Here is a 14437-nt window from a genome sequence, read left to right as displayed (position 1 = left end):
CAGGAGGTCTGAACGGACAATGATGGGACTGTGTATTCAAAGACATGCAAAAAGTGTTGAAAAGCTCACAAGACTCTTTGGTCGCTCTTCCTCATTATTTTGAATCTGAAGGGTTTCTTCTCAGTCACCTGGATGTCATAGTTCAAAGAGGTGGCCCGAGCAGTCCTATTAAGTGACTCAATATTTTCATGGGGGACTTCATAACGGTTGTTATCATAATCAGTGATCTATATATAAAAAAAAGAAGGGATACCTCCTGATAATACCACTTCCTTGTAGAGCTACAACATATTCTCACTCCCACACAGCTCCCCCACCCCATGAGAATAGCTTCTCCTTGTTCCGGATCACGTGGTTTGGAAGGAAAAAAAAACAACAACAACTCAATCACGTGTTCCCCCTTCAAATAAAAATTAGCCTGCCCATGAAATCTGGAGATACTTGCAGAGAGTCCCAGAGGTCTAGTCTGTCTCCACACCCCTGTGAGATTGCATAAAGGAGCGTGATCTGAACCTGGTGTATGGGACCTGCTCTCTTCTGAGGTATAGTCAAGGATAACTACCAAACCAACCTTGAACCGTAGACGTCTGGACGTCTGATATTCAGCTGTGAAGAGGGCATTGCTGATGTGATTTTCAAACAGAGATGTGTACTGCAACCTTTCCAACCTGGCAGTGAACCCTGGGAATGTGGGGGGGGGGGGGAGCAGAAGGAAAGAATGAAAGAGAGAGAGAAAGAAAAGGGAACGTGTAGCCTTTATTTTGCAGTTAACTTACCTGGTCATAAAGAGTTGTTGGGGAGCACAGTGCTCACCTGTGCTTGTGTTTCTCAGGCCAGGGCTGTCTTTACTGAGGACCTCATAGCCCCAGTTCCTGGGGAAGAAGCACCTCGGGACATCAATACCTGCCACAGGCTCCCAGCAGCACTTGTATTGCTTTATGCAGGCCTCCTGTAACAAAAGCACGGAGTAAGCATCATATGAAATGAAGGAAGGAAAGTCTATTATATGTCTATTTATTCATAACCATATTTTTCCCCAAGTGTTTACAACAGCTCATAATGACTTTCAGTCACTTATTCATTCTTTTATTTTGTTATTTATATATTTAGCCAGCCAGCCAATAGGCATTTATTACCTACTAGATAAGGAACTAAGAATACAGTATAGAGAAATAAGACACAGTCCTTGCCCTGGGCAAACTTATAGTCTCATAGTAAACCCAGACAATTACAGAATGAGGAGACCAGTGCTCCAACAGAGCATGCCCAAGGGCTCAGGGGACCACACCAGGCCTTGGACCCAGCCTAGAAGGCTGCCAGTGGGCTGGGGGGGGGGGGGTGTCCAGGCGGGTGAAAGGTCAGTTCAGTCCTAATGCATGAAGGGGCTTAGACTTGAGCAATATTTCAAGTAGAGAAAGCAGCCATGCACGACAGACTCAGAAAACAAAACAAAACAAAAACAAACACAAGTTCAAGTGCCGAGAACATGGAGTGAGGGAAATGAGGCTGGAGGCAGACAAGGGACCTCCATCCCAGAGAACCAAGCAGCCTGGACTTTCTCATGAGGAAGAGTTGTGGAAATGGTTAACAACACGGCATGAAGAAACGCATTTCTGAAAGGTAAGAAAAGTACCACAAAGGAAAATACAAGAAACTTAAGATAGAACTCGGACAGAGGGTGACATTAGAAAAATTCCTAAGACCAAAATAAATTATGTGTGACTTCTCAGAGTGGGTTGGTTATGGATTTTTTAAAAAGTACCATTATTTGGTGAGATGTGTTTTCTAAAGATCCTACAACTTGCAGAAGAACTTATATTAACAAAAATTGTTTTGTTATATAAATTAAGTAGATGGCAAATGGAATCAAAATGTTGAAATAAACACAGGCACCCACCTCTTCACCCAACTAAATTTGCATGAAGTGACAGAAATGTCATTAAGAAAAAAATACAAGTTTATTATAAAACAGTAAAATATGCAATATGGTAAAATAGACAATGTGATAAATTGGAATACCCTAAACTTAAATTGTTATAAACTTCCTGAAATACAGATGCCATCATTAGTAAATAGACCTTGTTTCCACTACTGGTTTGAAATGTCACTTTTCTTATAAACTAAATTTAAGTGCACATAAATGAGAATATGAATACATATTTTGAGATGTTCTACTACATTCCAATGGTGTACATATCAATTCCCGCTATAATTCCACACTGACAGCTCCTATCGTATGTGGACATGTTTTGCTTTTAGTTTGGCAGATCAATAAATCTAAAGAAGACTCTTAGAAAATATCAAAGAAATATGAATATGTCTTATTAAAAATCCTATTTTGACAAAAAGAGAGGGAGACAAAAATGATTAGAAATAAATATAAGAAATGACGATGAATACATACTTGATTTATTTTTTTAACACAAAAATTATGAGCCAGCTGTGTGTATATACATTTGCCAATAAAAGTGAAACTGTAATTTGAATCTTTAGATAGTAAAAAATTAAAGAATGAAAATTAGATGAGAGGAGATAGAAAACTTTGAAAGGACCAGTAGCCATGGGAAATTATAAGAAGTAGTCAAAGATATTTCCCTTAAAAAAAATAATATCTTGCCCCGGCCTGTTGGCTCAGTGGAAGAGCATTGTCTGGGTGTGGATGTACCAGTTTCAATTTTAGGTCAGGGCACACAGAAGAAGCAACCATCTGCTTCTCCACCCTTCCCTCTCCATTTCTCTCTCTCTCCCCCCTCTCTCTTCCCCTCCTGCAACCATGGCTCAATTGATTCAAGTGCATTGGCTCCAGACAGTGAGTATGGCTCTGTGGAGCCTTGCCTCGGGCACTAAAAATAGCTCAATTGCCGAGTAACGGCCTTAAATGGGCAAAGCATCACCTGTAGGGGGCTTGCTGGGTGGACCCTGGTCACGGTGCATGCAGGAGTCTGTTTCTCTGTCTCCCCTCTCTCACTTAAAAAAAGAAAAGATATCTTGCCCAGATAACTTGGGGAATAGAATATGCTCATATTATATGATGATATCTTTTCAGGACATAAGAAAATGTAAAAACTTTCCTGACTCATTTTATTAAATCTGAAGAATTCTGGCAATAAACCAGGCAAGGGAAGTCCAAATAAACAAGCAAAAACTAGATAGTAAGCCAATTCTATTTAAAAGCATAAGGTATAAAGTTTTAATTAAAGGTAATATTTGAATTCATCAGTGCATTGAAAATAATCAATGCATCCTAGCCAAGTGAAGGACATCAAACGAAAGCTGGAATGGTTCAAGATGAAGGAATCTTTGCACGTAATTTATGACATTGACAAAAGACAATCAACTGTGTGACCATCTCAACAGAAGCAAACATTTAAAAATATATAATTATGTGGTGAATTTAAATGACTTAACTTAAAAAGCAACTTATAAACTAACATATACAGTATAATCAAATCTGTGTTAAAACAAAACAAAAATACATAAGTATATGTGCAAAATATGTAAATATACATGCAAAAGCTTAGAAAGCTCAAGAGAAAAAACACACATCAAGCCATTGGTTAATTCTGGATAGGGTAATTTGGGGGTGGAGGAAGCTTTATGACTGAATAGGGCTCTCCCGTTTTATTCTGTGCATAACCACAATATCTGAATCTTTCTTATTAAAAGAATACATCACACAAATTGTGTGACAAAAAAATAAAACAAAACAAAGAATATGTCATGATGCTACTCATATGGAAAAGGTATAGTGGCTGACAAGTATTTTAGATGCTAACACTTGTTGTAATTGGTCTGAAAAACCACAAGAGTAGAACTTAAATCAATGTTCCATGCCTACTACCTGTATAAACAAAGCTATCACAATACGACCATAAGTCTTCTTAAATGTATTTACTTCTTCTCCATATATGTAAAGTATATCCCTGCTCCATCCTCTTCAGATAGAAAAAGAGAGAGTTTGGGGGTGTTGGGAAACCTCTGGATAACTGATTATCCTCCGTCAGAGGCAGACAGTAAGGACTTCTGCTACCACTGAAACTGAGGGCTGTAAAGTCCAAAAGGTTAGTTTCGTGGCCACAAATTGTTCCAAAGTCTGCAGACCTCTATAAAAATTTATAAGGCAAGAGATCCAGTACATTCAGCTAAACACAATTACTTTTGCATGCAGTCTGCCATAACATCCCTATTTCAGTTTTAAGCCATAACCAGTACCCTAGAAACCAACGGTCAAACCTGTGCGAGACACACAGGGCAGAGCAAATGTAGGTTTTCGGTTGTGAGTACACGAAACGTGGGGTTTATTTCTGTCGTACTATTTATTAATTATTGTATTATTTTCCACCCAAACTATCGTAAACCTAGCATGGCTCAAATAGCTGATATTCTTGCAGAAGCTACTCAGGGAGGAACTCTATGTTCTTTAGCACAATATTCATTAGGATCCCTTGCCAACAACACAATTCCAGAAGGCTCTTGTCACTTGAGTTCACCAAGAGACTGGGTCACCCATATGTGCTTGATGGCTTCTGTTCTCAAGGGATGCATGGTCTGTCTCACCTCCTGACAACCTTTCCATGGCTACCCTTGGAATTGCACCCATGACACGCTGAACCACACTGGGAACTCTCCCGTCATGCTGGACTGGAGACCCATGGACCAACACTCTCGTTAGTTCCTCCTCCTCTCCTCTTCCCTTTACCCTCCCCATCCTCCCTCACCTCCGTAGTGCCGTTGCTTAGTAAGGCAAGAAAGAGAGAACTCCAAACACACCAGAGTCCCATCACCCACTCCACCCCCCATTTCAAATACTTATTTCTGGTAAATAAAACCCAGCAGGCCAACGGCGGGGAGCCCATTTCTCTGACCTTTGCCACCGCCTTGCCAGGTGCGCAGTCTATCCTTTCTGATACGGGGTTCGCTGAGCACTGTGAAGTAAATGAAGCACCTGCACAGGAATTAGAGAACAGAGTTACACATCTGCAGCACATGCACAGTTCCAGGAGGGAAGCAGGCAGTGCCGGGGTCTCAGCCAGGTTTCCAGCCAAAGATCACCAGCAGCTGGTGTCTACCTTCATAGACAGTCTTCGAGTGATCAACACATTTGTTTTCAGTTTAGTTGGGGTTTTTTTATTCATTTTAGAGAAGAGAGACAGAGAGAGAGAGAGAGAAAGAGAGAGAGAGAGAAAAGGGGGGAGGAGCAGGAAGCATCAACTCCCATATGTGCCTTAACCAGGCAAGCCCAGGTCTTGAACCGGCGACCTCAGCGTTCCAGGTCGACGCTTGATCCACTGCGCACCACAGGTCAGGCAATTGGTTGGTTTTTATTGAAATATAAATCACATGCCATAGAATTCACCCTTTTAAAATGTGCAATTCGGCAGTTTTGGAGAATTTTATAAAGTTATGCTATCACTGCTATCTATTTTCAACATTTTTATCACCCCAAAAGAAATCACATCCCCATTAGTCGTTATACCCTTCCCCTCTCCTCCCAGTCCCTGGTCAACACTAATCTATTGTCTGTCTCTATGGATCTGTCTGTTCTGAACATTTCATATGAGCAAAATCATAAAATACATAACCGTTGGTGTCTTGCTTCTTTCTCTTGCATAATGTTTTCAAGGTTCATCCATGTGACGGTACATAACAGTAACTTCATTTCTTTTCTACAGCTGAATCATATTCCATTGTATGGATATAACAATTTTAATATATTTTTTAATTTTATCTATTCAATTTAGAGGGGGGGGAGAGAGAGAGAGAGAAAGGGAGGACCAGGAAACCTCAACTTCCATATGTGCCTTGACCAGGCAAGCCCAGGGTTTTGAACCCTGTGACCTCAGCATTCCAGGTTGATGCTTTATCCACTGTGCCACCACAGGTCAGGCACATATAACACTTTTAAATTTACACATCAGTTAATGTACATTTGGGTTGTCTCCACTTTTTGACTGTTATGCAGAATTCTGCTATGAACATTCACATACAGGTTTTTGTGTGGATGGGTTTTAAATGATCTTATTGATATACCTGGAAGTGGGTTTGCTAAGTAAGATGGTTAACTCCAACTTTTTGAGGAACTTCCAGACTTTTTTCCAAAGTGGCTGCACCATTTTTTATTCCCACTAGCAATGTGTAAGTGTCCCACTTTTTCCACATCTTTGAGAACACTTTTATTGTCTGTATTTTTTATAAGAGTAGGAAGGATATTTCATTTGTCTTGCGTTTTCCAAAATAGCGATAATACCAAATATCTCTTCATGGTTTATTGGGTTTTTGCAAATGAAGAAATGTCTGTTCAAATCCTTTGCTCATTTTTAAAAACTGGGTTTTTTTTAATTGTAAGATTTCCTTATATATTCTGAACACTAGACCATTATCAGATATGCCATTTGCAAATATTTCTCCCATTCAATGGGTTGTCTTTCTTTATATTTCCTTGATAGTGTCCTTTGAAGCACAAAATTTTTCAAGTTTCCAGTTTAACTTGCTTTTTTTTTTCTTTGGTTGCTATATTTGGGGTGTCATATCTAAGAAACTATTGCCTGACACAAGGTTGCAAATATTTACACCTACATTTTCTTCCTAGAGTTTTATATTTTTGGCTTTTAAATTCTAACCTTTGATCCATTCTGAGTTAATTTTCATGTATGATGCAGGTAGGGATCCAACATTGCCTTTTTACATGTGAATATCCAGTTGTTCCACTTTTTTGTTGTTTATTTGTTTTTTGAGTTTTGAGGGGGGATTTTATACTCACAATCTGTGAGGTAAATTCAGAAGCTATTATTGTCCCTACTTGAAATAAAGACCTTCACTCAGCCTCGGCTAGTCTTACATTAGCCTCTATCGCCATTGTGAAACTCACTCCCCTTCCATATAGCAGTGTCAGAAGTAGGATCTGGTTCCATGGGCTCCATGAGCATCCACAACTCAAACCCCATCTGAAGTCTGAGGCAACAGTGACTACCACCACTTCCCCTTCCCTTCTCTCTCTCTCTCTCTCTCTCTCTATCTATCTCTTTCTTTTCCCCTCCTGCAACCATAGCTCAAATGGTTCAAGTAATTTGGCCCTGGATTCTGAGGATGGCTCCATGGCCTCATCTCAGGTGATAAAATAGCTCGGTTGCCAAGCAATGGAGCAGCAACTCCACGTGGGTAGAGCACTGCCCTATAAGAGGCTTGCCGGGTGGATCCCAGTCAGGGTGCATGCAGAGTCTGTCTCTCTGCCTCCCCAGCTCTCACTTAATAAGAAAAAAAGCAAAAGTAGACAAATGGGACTACAGCAAACTAAAAAACTTTTTCACACCAGAAACAAACAAACAATCAATACAATGAAAAGGCAGCCTAAGGAATGGGAGCAAATATGTGCCAAACATATATCTGAAAGGATCAATTTCTAAAATATATAAGCAACTCCCATCATGCCACAGCAAAAAAAAACAACCCATAAATGAATGACCTGTTTAAAAAAATGGGTTGAAGACTTGAACTGACATTTCTCCAAAGAAGACATACAAATGGCCTACAGGTATCCGAAAAGATACTCGATATCACTAATCATCAGGGAAATTCAAATCAAAGCCACAGTGAGAGGTTAGTTCAACTGTTAGGGTGGCTATTACACAGAAAACAAAAGACAACAAGAATTGGTGAGGATGTGGAAAAATTGGAACTGTTGTATACTAACAGTGGGAATGACGCGAATTGGTGCATCATTTACCGTTTCTGGGTAAAGAAAACAGGGTAGAAAAATAAAATATTATTATGACATAAACTGCACTATTATCCAGATTTTAAATATTTTAAAAGTTGGGCCATTTTTTAACAACTTGGATGAAGCTTGCAGACATTATGGCAAGTGAAATAAGCCAGGCACAGAAGGACAAGTCCTGTACGATTCCTACCTACATGCTATATCTAAAACAATCAAAGTTACAGAAGCAAAGGACAGAATGATAGTTGCCAAGGGCTGGGGAAAACGAGTTGTTGCTAATTAACATGGATAACATTTCAGCTATGCAGAATGAATGGACGTACAAAACTGTGCCCATAGATAACAATGCTGTGTTAAACACTAAAACACCGGTTACGAGGGTACATTTCCCATTCAGTGTTCTTATCACAAATAAAAAAACAATAATTAAAACATTTTTCAACTCATGGAAATATCGTCAAAAAACACATAGGGACAAACTCCATGATGTAAAACAGCTAAAATTGAAACTATGACGCATGAATTAAGAGTGTGGCTTAAGCCTGACCAGGCAGTGGCGCAGTGGATAGAGCGTCGGACTGGGATGCAGAAGACCCAGGTTCGAGACTCCGAGGTCACCAGCTTGAGCGTGGGCTCATCTGGTTTGAGCAAAAACCCACCAGCTTGAACCCAAGGTCACTGGCTCGAGCAAGGGGTTACTCAGTCTGCTGAAGGCCCGTGGTCAAGGCACATATGAGAAAGCAATCAATGAACAACTAAGGTGTTGCAACGCGCAATGAAAAACTAATAATTGATGCTTCTCATTTCTCTCTGTTCCTGTCTGTCTGTCCCTGTCTATCCCTTTCTCGGACTCTCTCTCTGTCTCTGTAAAAAAAAAAAAAAAAAAAAAAAAAAGAGTGTGGCTTAAAATGAATGCAGGTGTGAAAGTCTAAGTTGGTGTTACATAAAGAAACTACTTATTCATGTACACTGGATACTAATCTCATGGGAACTGCTATCCAAAAAAAAAGTTTTATAGGAAAAAAAAGCAGTAATAAGCCCAAAGTGGTTAAGATCAATGGTTTCCAAAGCATCTTTCAAAGTCATTGTTGTTCCTAGAAAGTGCCGTAATATTTACTGTGGATAGTGGTGAAGAGGTTAGTAGCTAGGGTTCTGCTCTCAGAACAAATTTCTTTTAACCACATGCTTAATCTACATTTACAAAGTGAGCTTTATTAAGCAGAATATACCTCCAATTCCACTTGAATTGAGAAGAAAATTCTGTATTACACATCTTCTCTTGAGTATAATGTGTGTATGGAAGAGAAGGCATTCTGTTGGATGTCTCTATGAGAGAGAGAAAACAGTTTCAACAGTATCGTGGAGAAATCATAGCTAGTCCAAGTAGAATATGGGTTAGAGGCTGAATGTAATTGATATATGTGGGTCAAGTGCATCAGCCAGCAACTTCACAGTAACCTCATCTCCTTTTCCATTGCATAACGGGACTGGGCACTGTTACCTCAACTGTGCTTTCTCCTGGAAGGCACTATTACTTCATGACTGGGTTGAAAAATGGGTATTTGATGAGCCTAATCGTGCACCTTGTTAAAATTGCATCAAACGGGACTTGCGAGACCCTATCACTAGCATTCAAGGTTTAGTTGCAGAAAAAGAGCACACCTCCTTTGGAGACCAACTTGAATGGTAAACAGTGCAATGTGGTGGCATGCCGAAGAGTGAAGGAATAATTTCTTTGCCATCCAGAAGGGACTTCTTTGCCAGTCCTTCCAACCCAGCAGCCACAACATCATCCTTACCTGAAGACTTTCCGACCATCAGAAGCACCAACGTGATATCCACGGCAAATACAATCAGGAAGAAGGTGATCAGAAGGATTTCCAACACGCTGAGCTTCCTCGCCATCTAATAATGGTATGAAGGCAAACCACAAAGTCCCATCAGTCCAAAAGAGTAAAACAGGCATCATGATTGGAATAGAAACTCCTTGGCAAGATGCGTTCATCAATTGTCTGCATTCCCCTTTACATACACCAGAGAATATTTGTTTCTACTTATCACTGTCTCCAAGTTCATTCTAGTCACCTGGTTGGCAAACTGCGGCTCACGAGCCACACGAGGTTCTTTGGCCCCTTGAGTGTGGCTCTTCCACAAAAGACCACGTGTGGGCGCTACCTCGAAAAGGAATGTACCTACCTATATAGTTTAAGTTTAAAAAATTTGGCTCTCAAAAGAAATTTCAATCGTTATACTGTTGATATTTGGCTCTGTTGACTAATGAGTTTGCTGACCACTGAATGCCTCGAGTGTTCTTGCCTAACCAAAATATCGAATCATTCTATTGTACACCTGAAACTAATATGAACAATGTAAGATTGTATGCCAACTGTACTTAAAGAAAAGATAAATGATAAAGAAAATAAAATCATTAGTGTTAAAAAAAAAATCCTGTCCCACCAGTTACCCTTCATTTTTCTTGCACTACCAAACTTTCCTTCTGAATTTGCTCTTTCCCCCTCACACATACACCCCAAGTCACTGTAACTCTCTTAAACTCGGTGTTCCTCTCTAGGTACCGTAACTTCCTTTCTCCTTTCATAGCTAGCTTTCCAAAATGATAACTCCACGCTGTTGGCATCAGCGTCCTCCTGCATTCGTGGCTTGGCTTCAGTGTCTGGCAACTGCTCTTGCCAAGGTCACCAGCTGCTGAATACAATGGCCACTGTCTAAGTCACCTGGCATATCAACCACACCTTCCTCTTTCAAATTCCCCACCTTTGGATTCCTTGATATCATTCAACCTCTGTGGTTTTCGCCTCTATTTCTGGTTCCGCTTCAGTTTGCTCTGCAGTGCCCTGTTCCATTAGAGGCTGACATCCCAAGTGTCACTCTCTTAGGTCCACTCCCCGCTCTCCTTGAACAATCGTCTCCACTCAGGTGACTCTGTATGACTACTGAGGTCAATACAACCTGGGTTTCTAGCCCAGAGATTTAGCTTCATATATTCAACTACTTATTGGGGTGTCTCTCTTGGATGTTCCCCAGGCTCCACTAAATTCAACACATTTATACGTGAAGTCATCTCCCCCAACACCTCAGTCTCAACCTCTGCCAGTTCTGCCAAATTGGCTGCTTCTCAAATAATTCCGACCTTGAAAAACAGAACCACAATTTCTTTAAAAACCTAGGTCAGTTCTGTTTCTTTCGTTCTCTCTTCCTGTTCATCCGCGCAGCCTGTGACCGGTTAAGTCAGGGGCGTCTCTCAGAACCTGTCTACTCTGCTCCCTCCTCTCTATCTGTATTGGAAATGCTTCAGTTAGGCCACCATGTCTGGCCTGAACTGTGCCCACAGCTTGCCCACCGGTGCCTTGTTTGCACTCTTTCTTCTCCTGGAGTCCATCAAACACGCTCAGCAGCATTGATCTTTCTGAAGCATAAAGAGGGCCGTGCGGTTCTCCTACAGTCAAGCCTTCAATGGGTCTCCAGATAAGGTATCAACTCTTTAGCTTTGTAATCAAGGTCATCATGATACCTCCCCATGACCACCTGTCCAGCCTCTTCTCTCTCCTGTGTTCCAGACATACCAAATCAACCTTTATGTAGTGACAATCTATAAATCTGTGTGGACAAAAGAATTTCTCCCTCTTTTTTAAAATTTCACTTCTCTTTTAAATTTCATTTCCCTGCACCCCTAATTGTCTCAAACCCAGCCCAAGACCATGACCATTTCTACAAGTATTTTCATACAGACCTAGCTTAACTTTTTAATTAAGGCAGCCTTTAGGTCAATGTGTCATAAGCCAAGAAAAGAAGCACCTTAATTGTAAGATAGGGTGAGAAGCAAGGACCTACAAATAACCTGCCAAGGTGGGGCAGTGTGGGGTGGGGTTAGGTTTGGGGTTTGGGATTGAAGTTGGATACATTTATTCCTTCTTATTAGCCTATATCTGAGGCGTCTCTCCTCTAGTCGAAATTATTCAAAGGTTTACTCTAATCCCCATAAGATCTATATTGTATTGTTACATTCCCATAAAATTTCTACACCAGAGTTGATCAGGCAGGGGTGAAAGTTGACATAAGTGGTGCCATTTTAAAATGGAGCCAAAAGCCATTCCAGGGGAACTGCCTTATACATCTTGCCCTTGAACCTTTGAAATGTTTGAACTGGGCAAAATAACCTTTAGGCTGGGTCACAGCAATATCGTTCTACAAACAACTGTTTGTAAGCTAAAGGGAAAGCAGACATCCTGACCGCAAGGACTGATCACTAGAGAGATTCTTTAGAATCAATAGCGTGCCCTGTGTGGCTAACAAGACTCAGTGTTGACAACAACAGGAAATTCTCTCCTCCATTCATGTAATAATTTCCCTTCCTTTCCCCATAAAATCTCCTTGCCCTTACCCTGCAACAGGGACACAATTTGGGCTTCCTCTTGAAGCCGTGTTCCCAAATTGCAATTCTGTGATCTCAAATAAATGCTTGTTGCTTCTCATAAAAAGTTAGCTTTTTACTTCTAGGGGAATGCAGGCATCGAGATCCCCATTTCACAAACCAAGGCTAAGGAGCTGTGCCTAACCACAGTCAGTTACTGAGGCAAAAGCAGAGTGGCCCCGCTTCTTACACTAGGACTTGAACAGTCTCTTCACAATATCACCTGGACGGCCAGAGCTTACAGATAGAGAGGCTGAGTCACCAGTGGTGGAATTTCAGATGGTGAAAGAAGTCTGAGAGACCACCTTATATGCTCACAACACCTAGTTGAGTTTCTCACATATAGAGTCCACGGTTCATGAACCCAGTAAACACACTGTCCACCAGTGAGACTTCTTTGCTTCTCGCCATGGGGAGACTTGTCTTTCCAGCCTCTGCCAACCAGAAGCAGGTACTCCTTCCATAGCTCCTTCATCCTCCTGGGGGAGCAGGTCAGCACCCGAGGCTCAGCACACTCTGGGGACTATCCCAGGCATTGTCCTGCCACAGGGACTATGTCAGCTGGGCAGAAGGTAGGAGCGGAGATTCCTAAAGGTAGAAATTCTTCCCTCCTTAGAAACCCTCCCTGCCTGAAACCACTTTTCTGTATCAGAAAACATTTTTGAACAATTAAAAGCCAGATTTTATTAAAAACCTTCATAATTGTGTAGCCATTTCCCTCAGCTTGGAAAGACACATTCACCTGACGCTCCATCCTTGCCAATCTCACTGAGCTCCCAGAGGGGTCCCGTCTGGTTCTTCCTTCCTCAGTCTCTTCCGGTGAGAGAGAAACTTCACACATCAGACCCCCCGCATCTGCCCCCACACACACCCACCTCGTCTCCAGGCAGCCCGTTGCTCCATGCACTATCTCATCCCCTCTCCTCCAAGTCTGTGCCGAGGGAAGAAGGTATCAGGTCCAGAAAAAGGTATCTGCTGTCCAGACCACTTAGCAGAGAAGGAGACGAGGACCTGCCACTAGGAGAAAGGCGCACGACTTGCTCAAAGCGCTGCCTGCATGGGAAACAGTACTCACCTCATAGCCCTATTGTTTTATTTGTCACTTCTATCCCTTGGTGGTTCTCTAGAAGCACTGAGCAAAGGTGACTGGGCTGATGTAGCCAGGATTGATTTATTGCCCTATAAACTGACGGCCACTGGAGGAGAGAAATGCATTTCTCAGCAGACCATAAAAGGCCCTCACTTCCCCTGTGACATGGAGGAAGCTTCATCTGTTAATGAAAGGGGCAAGTGGAGTTTTAATGTGACTGTTTCTTCTGTGTTTCTGTCCGTATCTAATTCCTTTGCTTCTCACACAGTATTACACTCACTTGCCTGACCATGGAGCCTAGAGAATTCAAGAGCTGAGGTCTCATCCATCTCCTTCCCTGTTGTACCTCCTATGCTGAGCACTCTGCCCAACATCCATGGCTAGTTCAAAATACACAGCCATTCATTGAATTAGAAAGAATGGGCCCTGGCCGGTTGGCTCAGTGGTAGAGTGTCAGCCTGGCGTGCAGAAGTCCCGGGTTTAATTCCCGGCCAGGGCACACAGGAGAAGTGCCCATCTGCTTCTCCACCCCTCCCCCTCTCCTTCCTCTCTGTCTCTCTCTTCCCCTCCTGCAGCCAGGGCTCCTTTGGAGCAAAGTTGGCCCGGGCGCTGAGGATGGCTCTGTGGTCTCTGCCTCAGGCAGTAGAATGGCTCTGGTTGCAACAGAGCGATGCCCCAGATGGGCAGAGCATCGCCCCCTGGTGGGCGTGCCAGGTGGATCCCGGTTGAGCACATGTGTGAGTCTGTCTGACTGCCTCCCCATTTCCAACTTCAGAAAAATACAAAAAAAAGAAAAAAAAGAAAGTGAAAGAATGAAGAGCTCTTGGTTCTCCTCATCGTTCCTTTCTTTATTTCTCTCGCCCAAAGTTTCCTTGAGGTAATTCAGCTCTTCATTTGTTTAAATAGCCTTCCCACCTATTATTCTAAATAAGTGAAGCACCATTAAAATAGAAATATCATCTTGAAGTGGGAAGACACCTCTAAAGGAAATCAGTCACACTCTTTGATAGATCAGCACTTTTTAAAAGAGCCTTCTAATACTTTAGGAATTTCCAACTTTGAGAAGTCTGCCTCCCCAGGGAAGAGGCCAGAAATTCTCTTTCAGCCAAGGTGGAGGCAAGTGGCTTGTACTCAGTTGATGGGACATGGCTGTGACCCAGAAGAAAGTGAGGTGGAGTGGCCGTGTGGGATCCAGGAT

General features: G+C 41.9%; 1 protein-coding gene across 1 annotated transcript in view; it reads right to left on the bottom strand.

Annotated features, from left to right (window-relative positions):
- LOC136392203 (probable maltase-glucoamylase 2) overlaps nt 1-13259 on the bottom strand; it is a 53151-nt gene extending 39892 nt beyond the window's left edge. Inside the window, exons 1-6 of the mRNA XM_066364257.1 lie at nt 13025-13259; nt 9517-9622; nt 4866-4945; nt 814-949; nt 572-681; nt 70-227 (exon numbers count right to left, since the gene is read on the bottom strand). Coding sequence (XP_066220354.1) covers nt 70-227; nt 572-681; nt 814-949; nt 4866-4945; nt 9517-9622 — 590 coding nt within the window. The 5' untranslated portion in view covers nt 13025-13259. The remainder of the gene's footprint in view (nt 1-69; nt 228-571; nt 682-813; nt 950-4865; nt 4946-9516; nt 9623-13024) is intronic.
- Nucleotides 13260-14437: the final 1178 nt, after the last annotated feature.

Source organism: Saccopteryx leptura, chromosome 2, assembly GCF_036850995.1.
Source record: "Saccopteryx leptura isolate mSacLep1 chromosome 2, mSacLep1_pri_phased_curated, whole genome shotgun sequence".
In the NCBI taxonomy this organism is placed as follows: Eukaryota; Metazoa; Chordata; class Mammalia; order Chiroptera; family Emballonuridae; genus Saccopteryx; species Saccopteryx leptura.
Note: the sequence above shows the minus strand (reverse complement) of the source record. Positions and strands in the feature narration are given on the sequence as shown.